Here is a 13,058-nt window from a genome sequence, read left to right on the forward strand (position 1 = left end):
AAAATAGTGCTACTTATGTTAAGTCTATGGCAGTAAGGCCATCACACAGGTTAATGAAAAGTCAATTCCGAGGTATAGAAAATCCACCTTAATCACCACTATTAGTCTGCAAATCCACCAAGAGAGTATGATGTCTCCTGCATACACTCAGTAACACTGAGGACTCAATGACAGCAAATAATGTTTTGTGTGATGTTATTAAACAAAACACCCTTCTATTTAACATTACTGAATAACGTGCTTAAACAGTTGCTGCACTGCTATGGTCTTTTACAGAAAGAAAGTGACAGGAAAAGAGAAGGAAGGGATGCAAAGAAGCATATTCCAATATGTACCTCTCCCCCACCCAGACCTTCCTTGCATTAGGGAATAGTGTTGGTCAATAAACTGAATGAAATAGATGGGACAGTCTGCTTTGCTACATACTGTCTTACTGTAACATGAATTAGTTCATAGGCAGCTGGTGAGAAAGAATGGAGAAAGAAGTCGGTATAAAGCAGAAGCTTCACTGGTTCACATCTGATTTTCTCCCAAAACCATCAATGTCTCATTAATAGCAGTTGAAGGCTGAGTACACTAAAGGCAGCAAGCTAAGAAGGAATCAGTATTATACATTCAACTTTTTTCCTAGGAAACTTATTGCAAGTTTAACCCGGATCTTTGTTTAAAAAAAAAAACTTACAACAAATAAAACAACACAAAACAATGAACTCTACATCCATCTCTGGGATCAGTACATTTTGTACAAAGCCTGCAATCTTTTCTCTTCTTGCAAATTCTGATAATAATAACACTGGCCCTTGAAAACATAGATAGCCTCAAACCTTCCTTATATCTTCTTCCATCAAGCTATCTTCACCTTTATTGTTTTAAGTAAATCCAACATTTACTGCAGTGTTTATTTATTAGAAACTTCAGATGTCTTTTAAACAGTGCTATTGGAATTATTGTTATTTTCATTGGTGTTCTGGTTATGAAGATGCATAAGCCCTAGTAATTTAAGAATGAATTTGCAAACCACAAAGTTTTCCAGAAAGGCATATATAATATTATAGTAGAAGTGCTGCATTTCCACATACTCTGAATACATAAAATTCTGTCCAGGAATGATTTAAAATATAAGCTGTCACACTACTTTGTTACCAAAGATTACTTATGTATCAATAAAATGCATAATTAACAACAATTTGTTATCTTTGTATTTTATATTTAGCCATAAATTCAAAATTTAGTCATGTGTTTCTGTATTAGTCACACATTTCTTATATTGACAGGATATTCTAATGTAAGGACATGTGTCCAGAAAGCATTTTTGCTCATGAAACTAAAAAGATACTTTAAACAGTGTCTTTTATTAGTATTGCATCATACTAAACAAGTATAAGCCTGGTTGTTCACCAAAAGAAAGCAACAGTTACTGCTTGATGATTATTTGTTGTTAAATAATATGATACCAATCACTAAGCATTTTTATATGTAAATAGCTCCTACTAACAACAAGCATTATGAAAGAAAATTTGTGTTATTTGTACCTGACAGAGATATATCACATAGTTAACTCATTTAAAATACAGTTCAACTGAGGTAGCTATCATTTAGTATATCAACCTCAATTTGAATACACTGTTTTTGAAATTAATTTATATAATAAATATCAATCATTTTAATATTTACATAAAAGGATAACATTCTCTTCTTTTTAAATATAGTCTAGGATATGCTAGGGTACCGTTTTGGATCCATGCAAACTTGGATTTTAAGGAGCCTTTTTTCCTCCCCAATTACCTATTCAAATTCATTTGGTTAAAGATAGTCAGCATGTTTCTCACAGAAAAAATACACCGCACAATCGTCTGCTTATAAGGTGACCTCTTTCACTTGGGTGGGTATCCTCTCCATCACGGGCTAAGTGAGGATGTAACCTTGTCAAACCAAAAGCGAAAGAATAATGAGCACACGACAGGCTAACCCAGCATGGGAAGGTTGTTAAGGAGGTTGCAGAAGCAGTTCCCTGAATGACAAAGTAAAAGGATACTCTGAAGAGTAGGTTAATATTAAAGAAAGCACTCAAGAATATGAGAAGCATTAATCCCCATCCTTGGATGTCTGCCATACAAAACTCCACTCAAATTTATTTCATTAGTTACTGACCAGGTTTAGTTAATATGTTTTCAAATAAATCTTAGTAGAACAGGCTTGACTGAGACACATTTAGAAAATATCTATTTCCACAAAGCAGTAACCAAAGATAAGTAAGAGCAAGTAGATAACGTTTTACTTTTACCAATTATAAATTATCACCCAACAATAAACAATTATTCTAATTCAAGAATCATACTTATAAGTTCCAAGTCTTCACCAAACAGTAGGATTTTACTATCATTAAAACAAATAACAGTAACTACTACATTAATTGCTTCCCTAATGCACTAACTGGCATAACAGGGAATCATGTTAAAACATTTGTATAAGTAGCTGAAAAGAGTAGAAATTAGGCAAGTTCTGTTGCAGTCTTCTCAGTGTAAATTTACTTTTAAAATAAACAAACAAATCTCAAATCTAAATCATTCAAACATAGGAATATCATTGTGTCAGTCATGTACATTTTGACATTCCTTCTCTACACTAAGATTAGAATGAAATTCTTGTTCCTGACCAGTCGTAATACTTTAACAGAGAAACAGTGCCACCTTTTGGTCCCAAACAAAAGCCTCCAGTCTACCATCTTCCAAACTTCCTTTTTTCAGTTAAATCACTGATACATATATATAAATGCCACTGAATTTCATGTCACACTTACAATGGTCTAGAAATATTTTGTAGCTACACAGCTAATAAAGCATGAGAGTAACATACAAGTTGCTTCCAAAATGCAATATTTCAAAATAACTCAAAATACCAGATACATGTACTCTAGATCATCAATATAATAATTTCTAATCAATATTTCATCAAAAACATTTTGCCAAAACCAAGTATGTCAATCAAGTGATAAATTTTAAGTATCATAGAAAAAAATCTTCTTTCATAGTATTGTTACATTTCAAAATAGATTTTGAAAAATGTATTACATTTTACATGAACCTATTAATTTAGTAATTGACAATATGGTATAAACAGGGAATTACTAGCTAAATCAGATAATTCTAAATTGTCTTATATAGGAATATAGTATGTTTCTGATTTACTTACACTAATGACACAATGTCACCACGTTGTACTTCAAAATTCCTCACTTTCCAATGGTTCAAAAGCACCACATCAGATGACTGGCTCCCCCCAGGATTCAAAGAAGGCTAAAAAATAAGAAGAAAGAGACACATCTGTCATTTGTAATTTTCAATCTTCATGGTTCCTTGCACTTCATAGCTGTAGTGCAGTGCAATAAAACATTTCTAATATAGTAGCTTTCAATAAATTGCTGTTCTAAAATAACTGCAAATGATGAGTTTTCAAAAAGGCTCATCGGGATTCTTCACAGGTAACCAGAAAAAAAAAAATTACCAATACTCATTTCAAAGGAAAATGTGCTAGACAGTCAACTCTTTACTAAACTCCCTTAAAGAGGCATGGAAAATTGTAAGAAATAAAAGAAAAAAGTGAAATCAAGTCTCCCTATAGAATATTCAGATAGGACCTAATTCCATAGTAAGTACATGTGATTGCTCCATTTGGAGAGAAGAAGAAATAATCTCACATCAACCAGGAAAATACCATAGAAACAGTAAAGAGACCAGAGTAGCAAGTGATGAAATAATCTTGGGAAATATGGGAATTTCCCACTTTGATCTCTCTTTTCTACAGAGAGCTTGCAGGAAGGGTCCTGGCTTTCAGTTTAAGCCTAGTAAGCAGCCTTCACCTTGGATTTAGACAAGTCTAGATATGCCTAAGGACCAATGGGGCAGACACGGAGAAACATTTTCTGTAAGAGTTCATCTGACGGTCAGGAATCATCTAGGCATAAGAAACTGATTAAGGAACCATAAAGCCAATACATCTATCACCTGGACAGAACTGCTGAAAAAGTAAATGGATATCAAGTCTGAAACTTGGTAGTAGAATAAGAAAAAGTAGGAGAGCTTTTTCACACTGACTCTCCAGGGTCTCTGAGAACGTCATTGGTCTAAAAGAGCAATTGCTGTGGTGGTGGGGAAGGTACTAAACCACAACGGAGGCTCCCCCCATTCGCAGATGGTGGGTTGGCAGCAAGAACAGACAGAGCCACAGAAACCAGGGCAGCAGCGAGGAAAACAGTACATGCCCAACAACAGGCTATCCCTGGAGCAGTAGTGCCATGGTGATGTTTTAATCACTCAGTCGTGTCTGGCTCTTGTGACCCATGTGGACTATAACCTGCCAGTCTCTATCTATGGGATTTCCCAGGCAAGAACATTGGAATGGGTTGCCATTTCCTTCTCCAGGGGATCTTCTCAACACAGGCATCAAACTCTTGCATTGCAGGAGGATTCTTTGCAGACTGAGCTACCAGGCAAGCCCTAGTAGTGACATACTATTTTTTAAAGATTCCTGGAATTACTTGTAGGTTTTCTAAAAAGCAGGTGTGGACAAAGGCATAGAAATGTGTGGATGCTATTATAATGACTTTATTTTTGACTCCCCAGATTTTTTGTGACCAAAAACTTATTGGTTATCCTTGGGGATCTCAAACACTCTTATAGCTTCTGCAACTCCTTTATGTGATAATGCCTACACCTCTCTAACTTTAGTTTTGAATTCCCTGTTAATCCTCACTTGACTATCTGACATAAAATTCAATACTATTAAATGGAATTTGTCATCATTTCCTAGCATAAAAGTTTTCTCCCTTTTCTTACATCCTACTCACTACTTCCCCAGACAACCAACTTTAAATCTTACTTACCTTTTTACTTCGTGTCCAACCAGTCACCAAGCTAAAGGGATTTTTTTTTTTCATAATGTCTTTCACTTAAGACCCATTTTGTCTATTCTCTCTTCTATCATCATCCTTCAAGCACCAATCACCATATAAGCCTTCACTGCTGTTTCGTGGCCAAGTCATGTCTCTTTTGTAACCCCATGGACTGTGGTCCACCAGACTCCTCTGTCCGTGGGATTTTCCAGGCACGAATACCCGAGTGGGTAGCTATGCACCCATACTATCAGTCTCTCACCTCCAACTCAAAAGTGAATGATTCTATTTCTTTCCAGCTATAAGATTTTGAGAAAGTTACTTAACTTTGTTATACTTCAATTTCCTTACTAGTAAAATGATGATATTTAGTAACTTTTCTCTTAATTAGTAATTAAATAATAATAATATCCAATACTCAGCAAGTGCTTACCATGTGCCAGACATTGTTCTAAGGGCTTAACGAATATTTACTTACTTGGTGAGATCATGCATTTAAAGTGCTTAGAATAGCTCTTGACCCCCAGTTAAGCTCTCAATAACTTTTATTAATGATATAACTAAATCACAATTTTAATTAGAGGTAGTTTTGTACCCTTACCCCAGGTTCTTCATCCAGCTTTATCCCTAATAAGAAACAGCTGCAGCGGCAGGACAAATCCAAGGGGCGTTGCTGGGCTGTGGTGCTCGGGAACAGAGCTTCTGGAGTCACTCAGTCAGGTTAGGCGAAAAGCCAGGCTTCCGTATGTGGTTTATTCTCTCATCCATATTTCTCATTCATATTTTCTCTTTCTTCCTCTCCTTCTATATCCTTCAGTTCATTACCTTGCCAGCCCTTTCCCCTTATTTCTTTGTATTTTTCCTCCTTACATAACTGATGTGGTAAAGGTGGCTTGGGGGAAAGCAACTGTACAATGAAAAGAAAAATCTACTTCCCACTGCACTTTCACTGGGTCCATTTCTTTTCCTTGCCATCAGAGAAGTGAAGAACAAAAGTGATTTAATTATTTCCAACTGTTCTTCCTTAGTCTCTTTTGTTGTTTTTCAAAAGTTTGTGATTACAACTCATAATAAAGACATTTTTACTGTATCCAAAGTACAAATGCACATATCTGAACAAAACATCACAAAACAATAATCACCTTTACCACATACCCTAATATCGTAATTTCTATTCTCTCCTAATCCATGTTTTTAAAATCCTGTCTATAATCAATCATATTAATTTCCTATTCACTATTATTGATTTTGATGGTGGTGGTTTAGTCGCTAAGTCATTATTGATTTTGCAACCTAATAATCAATTATAACCCACAGTGCTAACATCATAGATTTAGATGATTCTTCTTTAACTGTTATCCTATGAAGGCTGCTTTTGTCTAGAAGTCTACCTTCAGGTCTTTCATCTCTGTTTTAAATTATTTTCTCAGAAAATCACATGAATATTCTAGGTGCAAATACCACCCATAGACCTATGACTCTTAAATGTGAAGTCCCAAATGACTTGCTCCTCTTCCATATGCAATCCATACCACTTCATACTACAACATTCAGAATGCAGTATGTCATATTTATTTACCTGCCTCACAACCAAGCAAGATGTACTTTTTACTCATTATTATGTCCCTTAATTAAATTTATACTCTACCCTCAATTGCATTTCTGAGATTCTAGAACATGATTCTAACTGGTTGTTCAGCATCAAATCTCATCAAGCCATTCCCCTACTTAAAATCCTTTATAATAAGCTTCCCTGACTACCAACAAGACTGTCTTCAACATAAAAATCAACACACACATGGCATATAGGACCCTACCAATCCCTACTTATATTGTTCCTGCAAGTGACACTCAATCACAAGCAGTACTCTGTGCACAAGTTACTTCCTCACACTCCAAGACATCATGTTGTTCTTGTTCAGTTGTTAAGTCACGTCCAACTCTTTGCGATCCCACTGACTGCAGCACACCAGGCTTCCCTGTCCTTCACTATCTCCAAGAGTTTGCTCAAACTCATGTCCATAGAGTCAGTGATGCCATCCAACCATCTTATCCTCTGTCACCACCTTCTCTTCCTGCCTTCAATCTTTCGCAGATCAAGGTCCTCTACAGTGAGTCAGCTCTTTGCATCAAGTGGCCAAAGTATTGGAGCTTCAGCTTCAGCATCAGCATGAGTCCTTTCAATGAACATTCAGGATTGATTTTCCTTAGGATTGACTGGTTTGATCTCCTTGCTGCCCAAGGGACTCTCAAGAGTCTTCTCTAGCACAACACTTCAGTTCAGTCACTCAGTCGTGTCCGATTCTTTGCGACCTAGATGCCATGCTCTTAGTTTTTTGAATGTTGCATTGTAGACCAGCTTTTTTTACTCTCCTCTTTCACCTTCATCAAGAGGATCTTTAGTTCCTCTTCACTTTCTACCATTAGAGTGGTATCATCTGCATATCTGAGGCTGTTGATATTTCTCCTGACAATCTTGATTCCAGCTTGTGATTCACCCAGCCTGGCCTTTTGCATCATGTACTCTGAATATAAGTTAAATAAGCAGAGTGACAATATACGGCCCTGATGTACTACTTCTTTCTCAATTTTGAACCAGTCCCCTGTTCCATGTAAGGTTCTAACTGTTGCCTCTTGACCTGCATACAGGTTTCTCAGGAGACAGGTAAGGTGGTCTGGTATTCCCATCTTTTTATGAATTTCCCAGTCTGTAGTGATCCACACAGTCAAAGGCTTTCACGTAGTCAATGAAGCAGAAGTAGATTTTTTTTTTTTTTTAATTCCTTTCCTTTTTCTATAATCCAATGATTTTGGCAATTTGGTCTCTGTTTCTCTGCCATTTCTAAATCCAGTTCATACATCTGGAAGTTCTTGGTTCACATACTGTTGAAGCCTAGCTTGAAGGATTTTGAGCATTACCTTGCTAGCATGTAAATAAGTACAATTGCATGGTAGTTTAAACATTCTTTGGCATTGTCTTTCTTTGGAATTGGAATGAAAACTGAGTTTTTCCAGTCCTGTGGCCACTGTTGATTTTTACAAATTTGATGACATACTGAGTGCAGTGCTTTAATAGTATCACCTTTTAGGATTTGAAATAATTCACTGGAATTCCATCACCTCCACCAGTTTTGTTCATAGTAATGCTTCCTAACACCCACTTGACTTTGCATTCTGGCTCTAGATGAGTGTTACAGTGACTACACCATCATGGTTATCCAGGTCATTAAGACCTTTTTCATATATTTCTTCTGTGTATTCTTGCTACCTCTTCTTAGTATCTTCTGCTTGTTAGATTTCCTGTGATTTCTGTCCTTTATTGTGCCCATCTTTGTTCCCTTGGTATCTCCAATTTTCTTGAAGAGATCTCCAGTTTTTCTCATTCTATTGTTTTCCTCAATGTCTCTGCATTGTTCACTTAAGGTTTTCTTATATCTCCTTGCTATTCTCTGGAACTCTGCATTCAGTTGAGTATATCTTTCCTTGTCTCCTTTGTCTTTGGCTTCTCTTCTTTTCTCAGCTATTTTTAAGGTCTCCTCAGACAACCACTTTGCCTTCTTGCATTTCTTTTTCTTTGGGGTGGTTTTGGTCACTGCCTCCTTTACAGTGTTATGAACCTCCATCCATAGTTCCCCATCCATAGTTCCCAAGGCATCATATAAGCAAAATTTTTGACTGAAATGTTTCCCTCTTTCCCCTTCCCACCATTTAACTGTACTTCAAAAAAAACACTTGAATTGCGTGAGGCAATCTCCCAGGAATTCTTTCACATCACTCCTCACCTCTCCTCCTCATTCCCATCTTCAGTCTCCATTAGATAAACAAATGTCCCCATGTTCCTCATCAAAACCTGACACTCTTACTGTCATAGAGCGTTTTTTAATATTAATTTATTTAGCTGCATCAGGTCTTATTTATGGCATGTGGGATCCTTTTAGTTGAAGCATGCAAGATCTTTAGCTGTGGCTTGGGAACTCTTGGTTCCCAAGAGTTATATGGATCTAGTTCCCCAGTAGATGGGATCTAATTCCCCAGTAGATGGGATCTAGTTCCCCAAGCAGGGATCAAACCTGAGACCCTACACTGGGAACTCAGAGTCTTTGCCACTGGACCACCAAAGATGCCCAATTATAGCGCTTTTAAGCATTTTTATAATTATCTGATTGTCTCTCTTTCCAAGAGTATAAAAGCATTTTAAGAAGAGATTAGTTCTCAAGTCTGTGTTTTTGATACCTGGGCAAGTAAGGATATTAATACAGTTTAATGGAAAGAATTTTTTTTAATAAACTAATGAAATTTCCAAAGACTTTCCAAATTAATATACCCAATACAGAGCCCTTTTTCCATCTTAGACCCAAAGTCTACTTCTATATTACCTTCCTTAGTAAACAGTGTCACAATTCACCCAATCCCCTACTCCAGAAAATCTTGAGTTATTCTGAACTTCTAACTCTCTCTGAGTCATCTATCCTCAGACTTTCCCTCTTCCCAGAATGCCTTTTCCCTACATGGAAAAGTTTTATTTATCTTTCCAAACCCAGCTCAGTTGATGATGACTTCTCTGTGAAGCCTTAAAACAGAACCTGAAGTTTCCTTGAGGAAATTACCAAATTACATGCTGGTGCTCCACAGTTAGGGACAGAATAATCTCTAGAGACTCAAATTTTGACACCTGCATTCATCTTTCCCTTACAGAATCAATCATCCACCAACTTTTCTAATGTTAATTGTTAGAACCTAAAGGTAATGCCTTGTAAACTACAGATTTATGCAGGGGAAAGGAACATCCCCAAAGCAAGCATGTCAAATTCCAAGCAGTAAAATATTAGAATCATCAGTCAACACCTGGAAGACCTTGTTTGATTTTATAAAAGAAACAATAGTTTCTTTTACCTTTGCTCTTCTGCACAAGGCTAACTTAATCATCTCCCAATCTGTGCTCCCTTAACAATTCAGGTAAACTTCAGGGATAGCCCTTAAAACCTTATTATAGGTATCTGCCTATACAAATGAATCTTTCATTCAATTAACTGTAAGTTTCTCAATTACAAGAACCATATTTCATTCATTTTTGTATATGCCCAACCCCAGAACAGTGGCTGGAAAATAGTATGTCTATACTTTTAAGTTTAAAAGATTAAAAGAATTTGAAAACATACTTAACTAAGATGTTTCCCACCGAATGTACATTATGTTAACAATGTATACCTCTCTTTCAAAGAAAACACACTCTGGATGAGTAAGCATAGTAAGAAACCTTTTGTGTTGGGCCAAGCAGTCCATGGGGTCGCTAAGAGTAGGACGCAACTGAGCGACTTCACTTTCACTTTTCACTTTCACTTTTCACTTTCACTCATTGCAGAAGGAAATGGCAACCCACTCCAATGTTCTTGCTCTGAGAATCCCAGGGACGGGGGAGCCTGGTGGACTGCCGTCTGTGGGGCTGCACAGAGTAGGACATGACTGAAGCGACTTAGCAGCAGCAGCAAGTAGGTAATTTAAGCCTTAGAAATAAAGTTGGACAGTATCCATAATGAAATAATGCTAATCAGAACATCAAAAACTTTTTTCTTTACAGTTCATTTATAAATATAAACAATACTTATGAATATGAATAACATTATTCATAAAGAAAAACTTTCTTTAATTGGGAAACTGTTCCTACAACACTATAAAATCCCATAGTTGTTTGTACTTCAATTAAATTTCTTTATAAAAAGAAAAAAATTTTACTTCTTGAGTTTTCTAAAACAACTTTTCAGAAGAAAAACAATGCTCTAACTTCAAAATGAAAATATTATATAAGAAATGAAAGAAACTTCATTTGGATGTTGCAATTTTAGAAAAATTAGTAAAACCATATTATTTCTTAGAAATTTTACATCTTGTTTTTACCCACTGTGGGAATGGCAGTTTGCTTCAGACAGAACAAGCAGTCCTTTTAAACCAAAGAAGTTATATGTATGAAATCTAAATTAAAAGTCATAAACTTTGGGAACTTGATGTAACCAGAAAGTCTATATTTTCTTGTCATGTTTTTAATACTTTAAATCCTAGATTCCCAGAGACTACATCAAAATTACAACCAACAGAAAATAACAAAGTTTCCTGAAGTAAGAAATAGCAGAGAATATTTAATTTAGGAGGTTTTTTTTATTTAATTATAGTTGATTTACAATGTTGTGTTAGTTTCTGGTATACAGCAAAATGATCCAGTTGTATATTTTTTTTTAATATTATTTTCCATATACATGTAACAGAATATATTCTGGTTTTTTTATATTAATAGAATACTGTGCTATATAATAGGACCTTGTTATTTATCTATTTTATATATAGTAGTGTATATCTGCTAATTCCAAACTCCTAATTTATCCCTTCCTGCCCTCCCCTTTGGTAATCATAAGTTTGTTTTCTACGTCTGTGGACCTCTTTCTGTTTTGTACATAAGTTCATTTGCATCATATTTTAGAGTCCACATATAAGTGACATCATATTCTCCTTCTGACTGACTTCATTTAATATGATAATCTCTAGGTCCAGCCATGTCGCTCCAAATGTTATTATTTCACTCTTTATCCAGTCATCTTTTGATGGGCACTTAAGTTGCTTCCATGTCTTGGCTATTGTAAATAGTGCTATTGTAAACACTGGCGTGCATGTACCTTTTCAAATTAGAGTTTTCTCCAAACAGCTGCCCAGGAGTGGGGGTGCTAGATCATATAGTAATTGTATTTTTCACTTTTTAAGGAACCTCCATAATGGTTTCCATAAGGCCAGCACCCATTTATATTCCCACCAACAATGTAGAACCATTACATTTCGCCATACCCTTTCCTACGTAGGAGTTTCTACCTGTATCTCAAAATGTGTGATTGCATCAAGATGTTCCTACCAGCAGTGGAGATTTCCAGTAGTAAGAGGGAAAACATCACTAGTCATTGGGATTCCTGACAAAACAAACCCAAAAGCAGCCCTGACTTTCTTTTCTTAAATGAAGAAAAGAATTTTCTTTTCTTGCATTCTCACACAATCAGTTCCTAAGCTTTTGTTGTAGAGCACTAGGATTAAAAAACAAACAACTTAGATAAGTCTTTTGGACATGTACACACTGCTATATTTAAAACAGATAACCAACGAGGACCTACTATACAGCACAGGGAATGCTGCTCCATATTCTGTAATAACCTAAATGGGAAAAGAATTTGAAAAAGAATAGATACATGTATATCTATAACTGGAAAAAAAAAAGAAAAGAAAAAAACAACTTAGACAAATCTTTTGGATAGCCCTTACTCTAAAGAAAGAAAACTATGTTCAAATCTGGTCTCTACTTCCTTACTAGCCAGACTGGTTGTGTGTGTGTGTGTGTGTGTGTGTGTGTGGGCACGTGCATGCTCAGTCACTCAGTCATGTTCAGTTCTTTGGACTGTAGCTCACCAGGCTCCTTTGTCCATGGAATTTTCCAGGCTAGAATACTGGAGTGTGATGCCATTTCCTACTCCAGGGGACCTTCCCAACCCAGGGATCAAACTCACATCTCCTTCACCCCTTGCACTGGCAGGTGGATTCTTCACCCACCTGGGAAACCCACTAGCCAGATTATCTGACACAGATTACTTAACCTTTTGCAAACCTCATTTCCACATCTATGGTTGCAGTGCCACCCAGCTCATAGGGTTGTTATGAGAGTTAAAAGAGAAGTATAGGAAATTAACAGTTCATGATACCAGTCAACAAGTACGATGATAATGATAACTATAGCAACAATAGGACAAAGGGAAACAAAATCAAGTACAATATCCTTTCTGTAAGATTCAAGACAAGATCAAGCCTTTGCTTATTGCCTAGAATGTTTTTCCTTTTAAATACTGGCATATCTCTTCTTATTGCTCTTCACTTTATTATGCTTCACAGATACTGTGTTTTCACAAATTGAAGGTTTGTGTCAGTCCTGGATCAAGAGTCTACCAGTGCTATTTTTCCAACAATATATGCTCACTTCGTGTCTCTGTGTCACATTTTGGTAATCCTGGCAACATTTCAACCTTTTTCATTTTTATGATACTTACTGTGGTGATCTATGGTCAGTAATCTTTCATGTTATTATAGTTGTTTGGAGGCACCACAAACTGCACCCATGTAAGACAACAAATTTAACTGATAA

The 13,058-nt window shown here is 36.2% G+C and overlaps 1 protein-coding gene across 3 annotated transcripts in view; it reads right to left on the reverse strand.

Moving 5' to 3' along the window:
- The window catches only part of IMMP2L (inner mitochondrial membrane peptidase subunit 2), a 956,056-nt gene that overhangs the window by 868,833 nt on the left and 74,165 nt on the right, over positions 1 to 13,058 (reverse strand). For all 3 annotated transcript variants that reach the window (XM_027539552.1, XM_027539553.1, XM_027539554.1), the window contains exon 4: positions 3,193 to 3,296. In XM_027539552.1, the coding sequence (XP_027395353.1) occupies positions 3,193 to 3,296 (104 nt within the window). The remainder of the gene's footprint in view (positions 1 to 3,192; positions 3,297 to 13,058) is intronic.

The sequence above is a fragment of the Bos indicus x Bos taurus genome, chromosome 4 (genome assembly GCF_003369695.1).
Source record: "Bos indicus x Bos taurus breed Angus x Brahman F1 hybrid chromosome 4, Bos_hybrid_MaternalHap_v2.0, whole genome shotgun sequence".
Classification (NCBI taxonomy): Eukaryota; Metazoa; Chordata; class Mammalia; order Artiodactyla; family Bovidae; genus Bos; species Bos indicus x Bos taurus.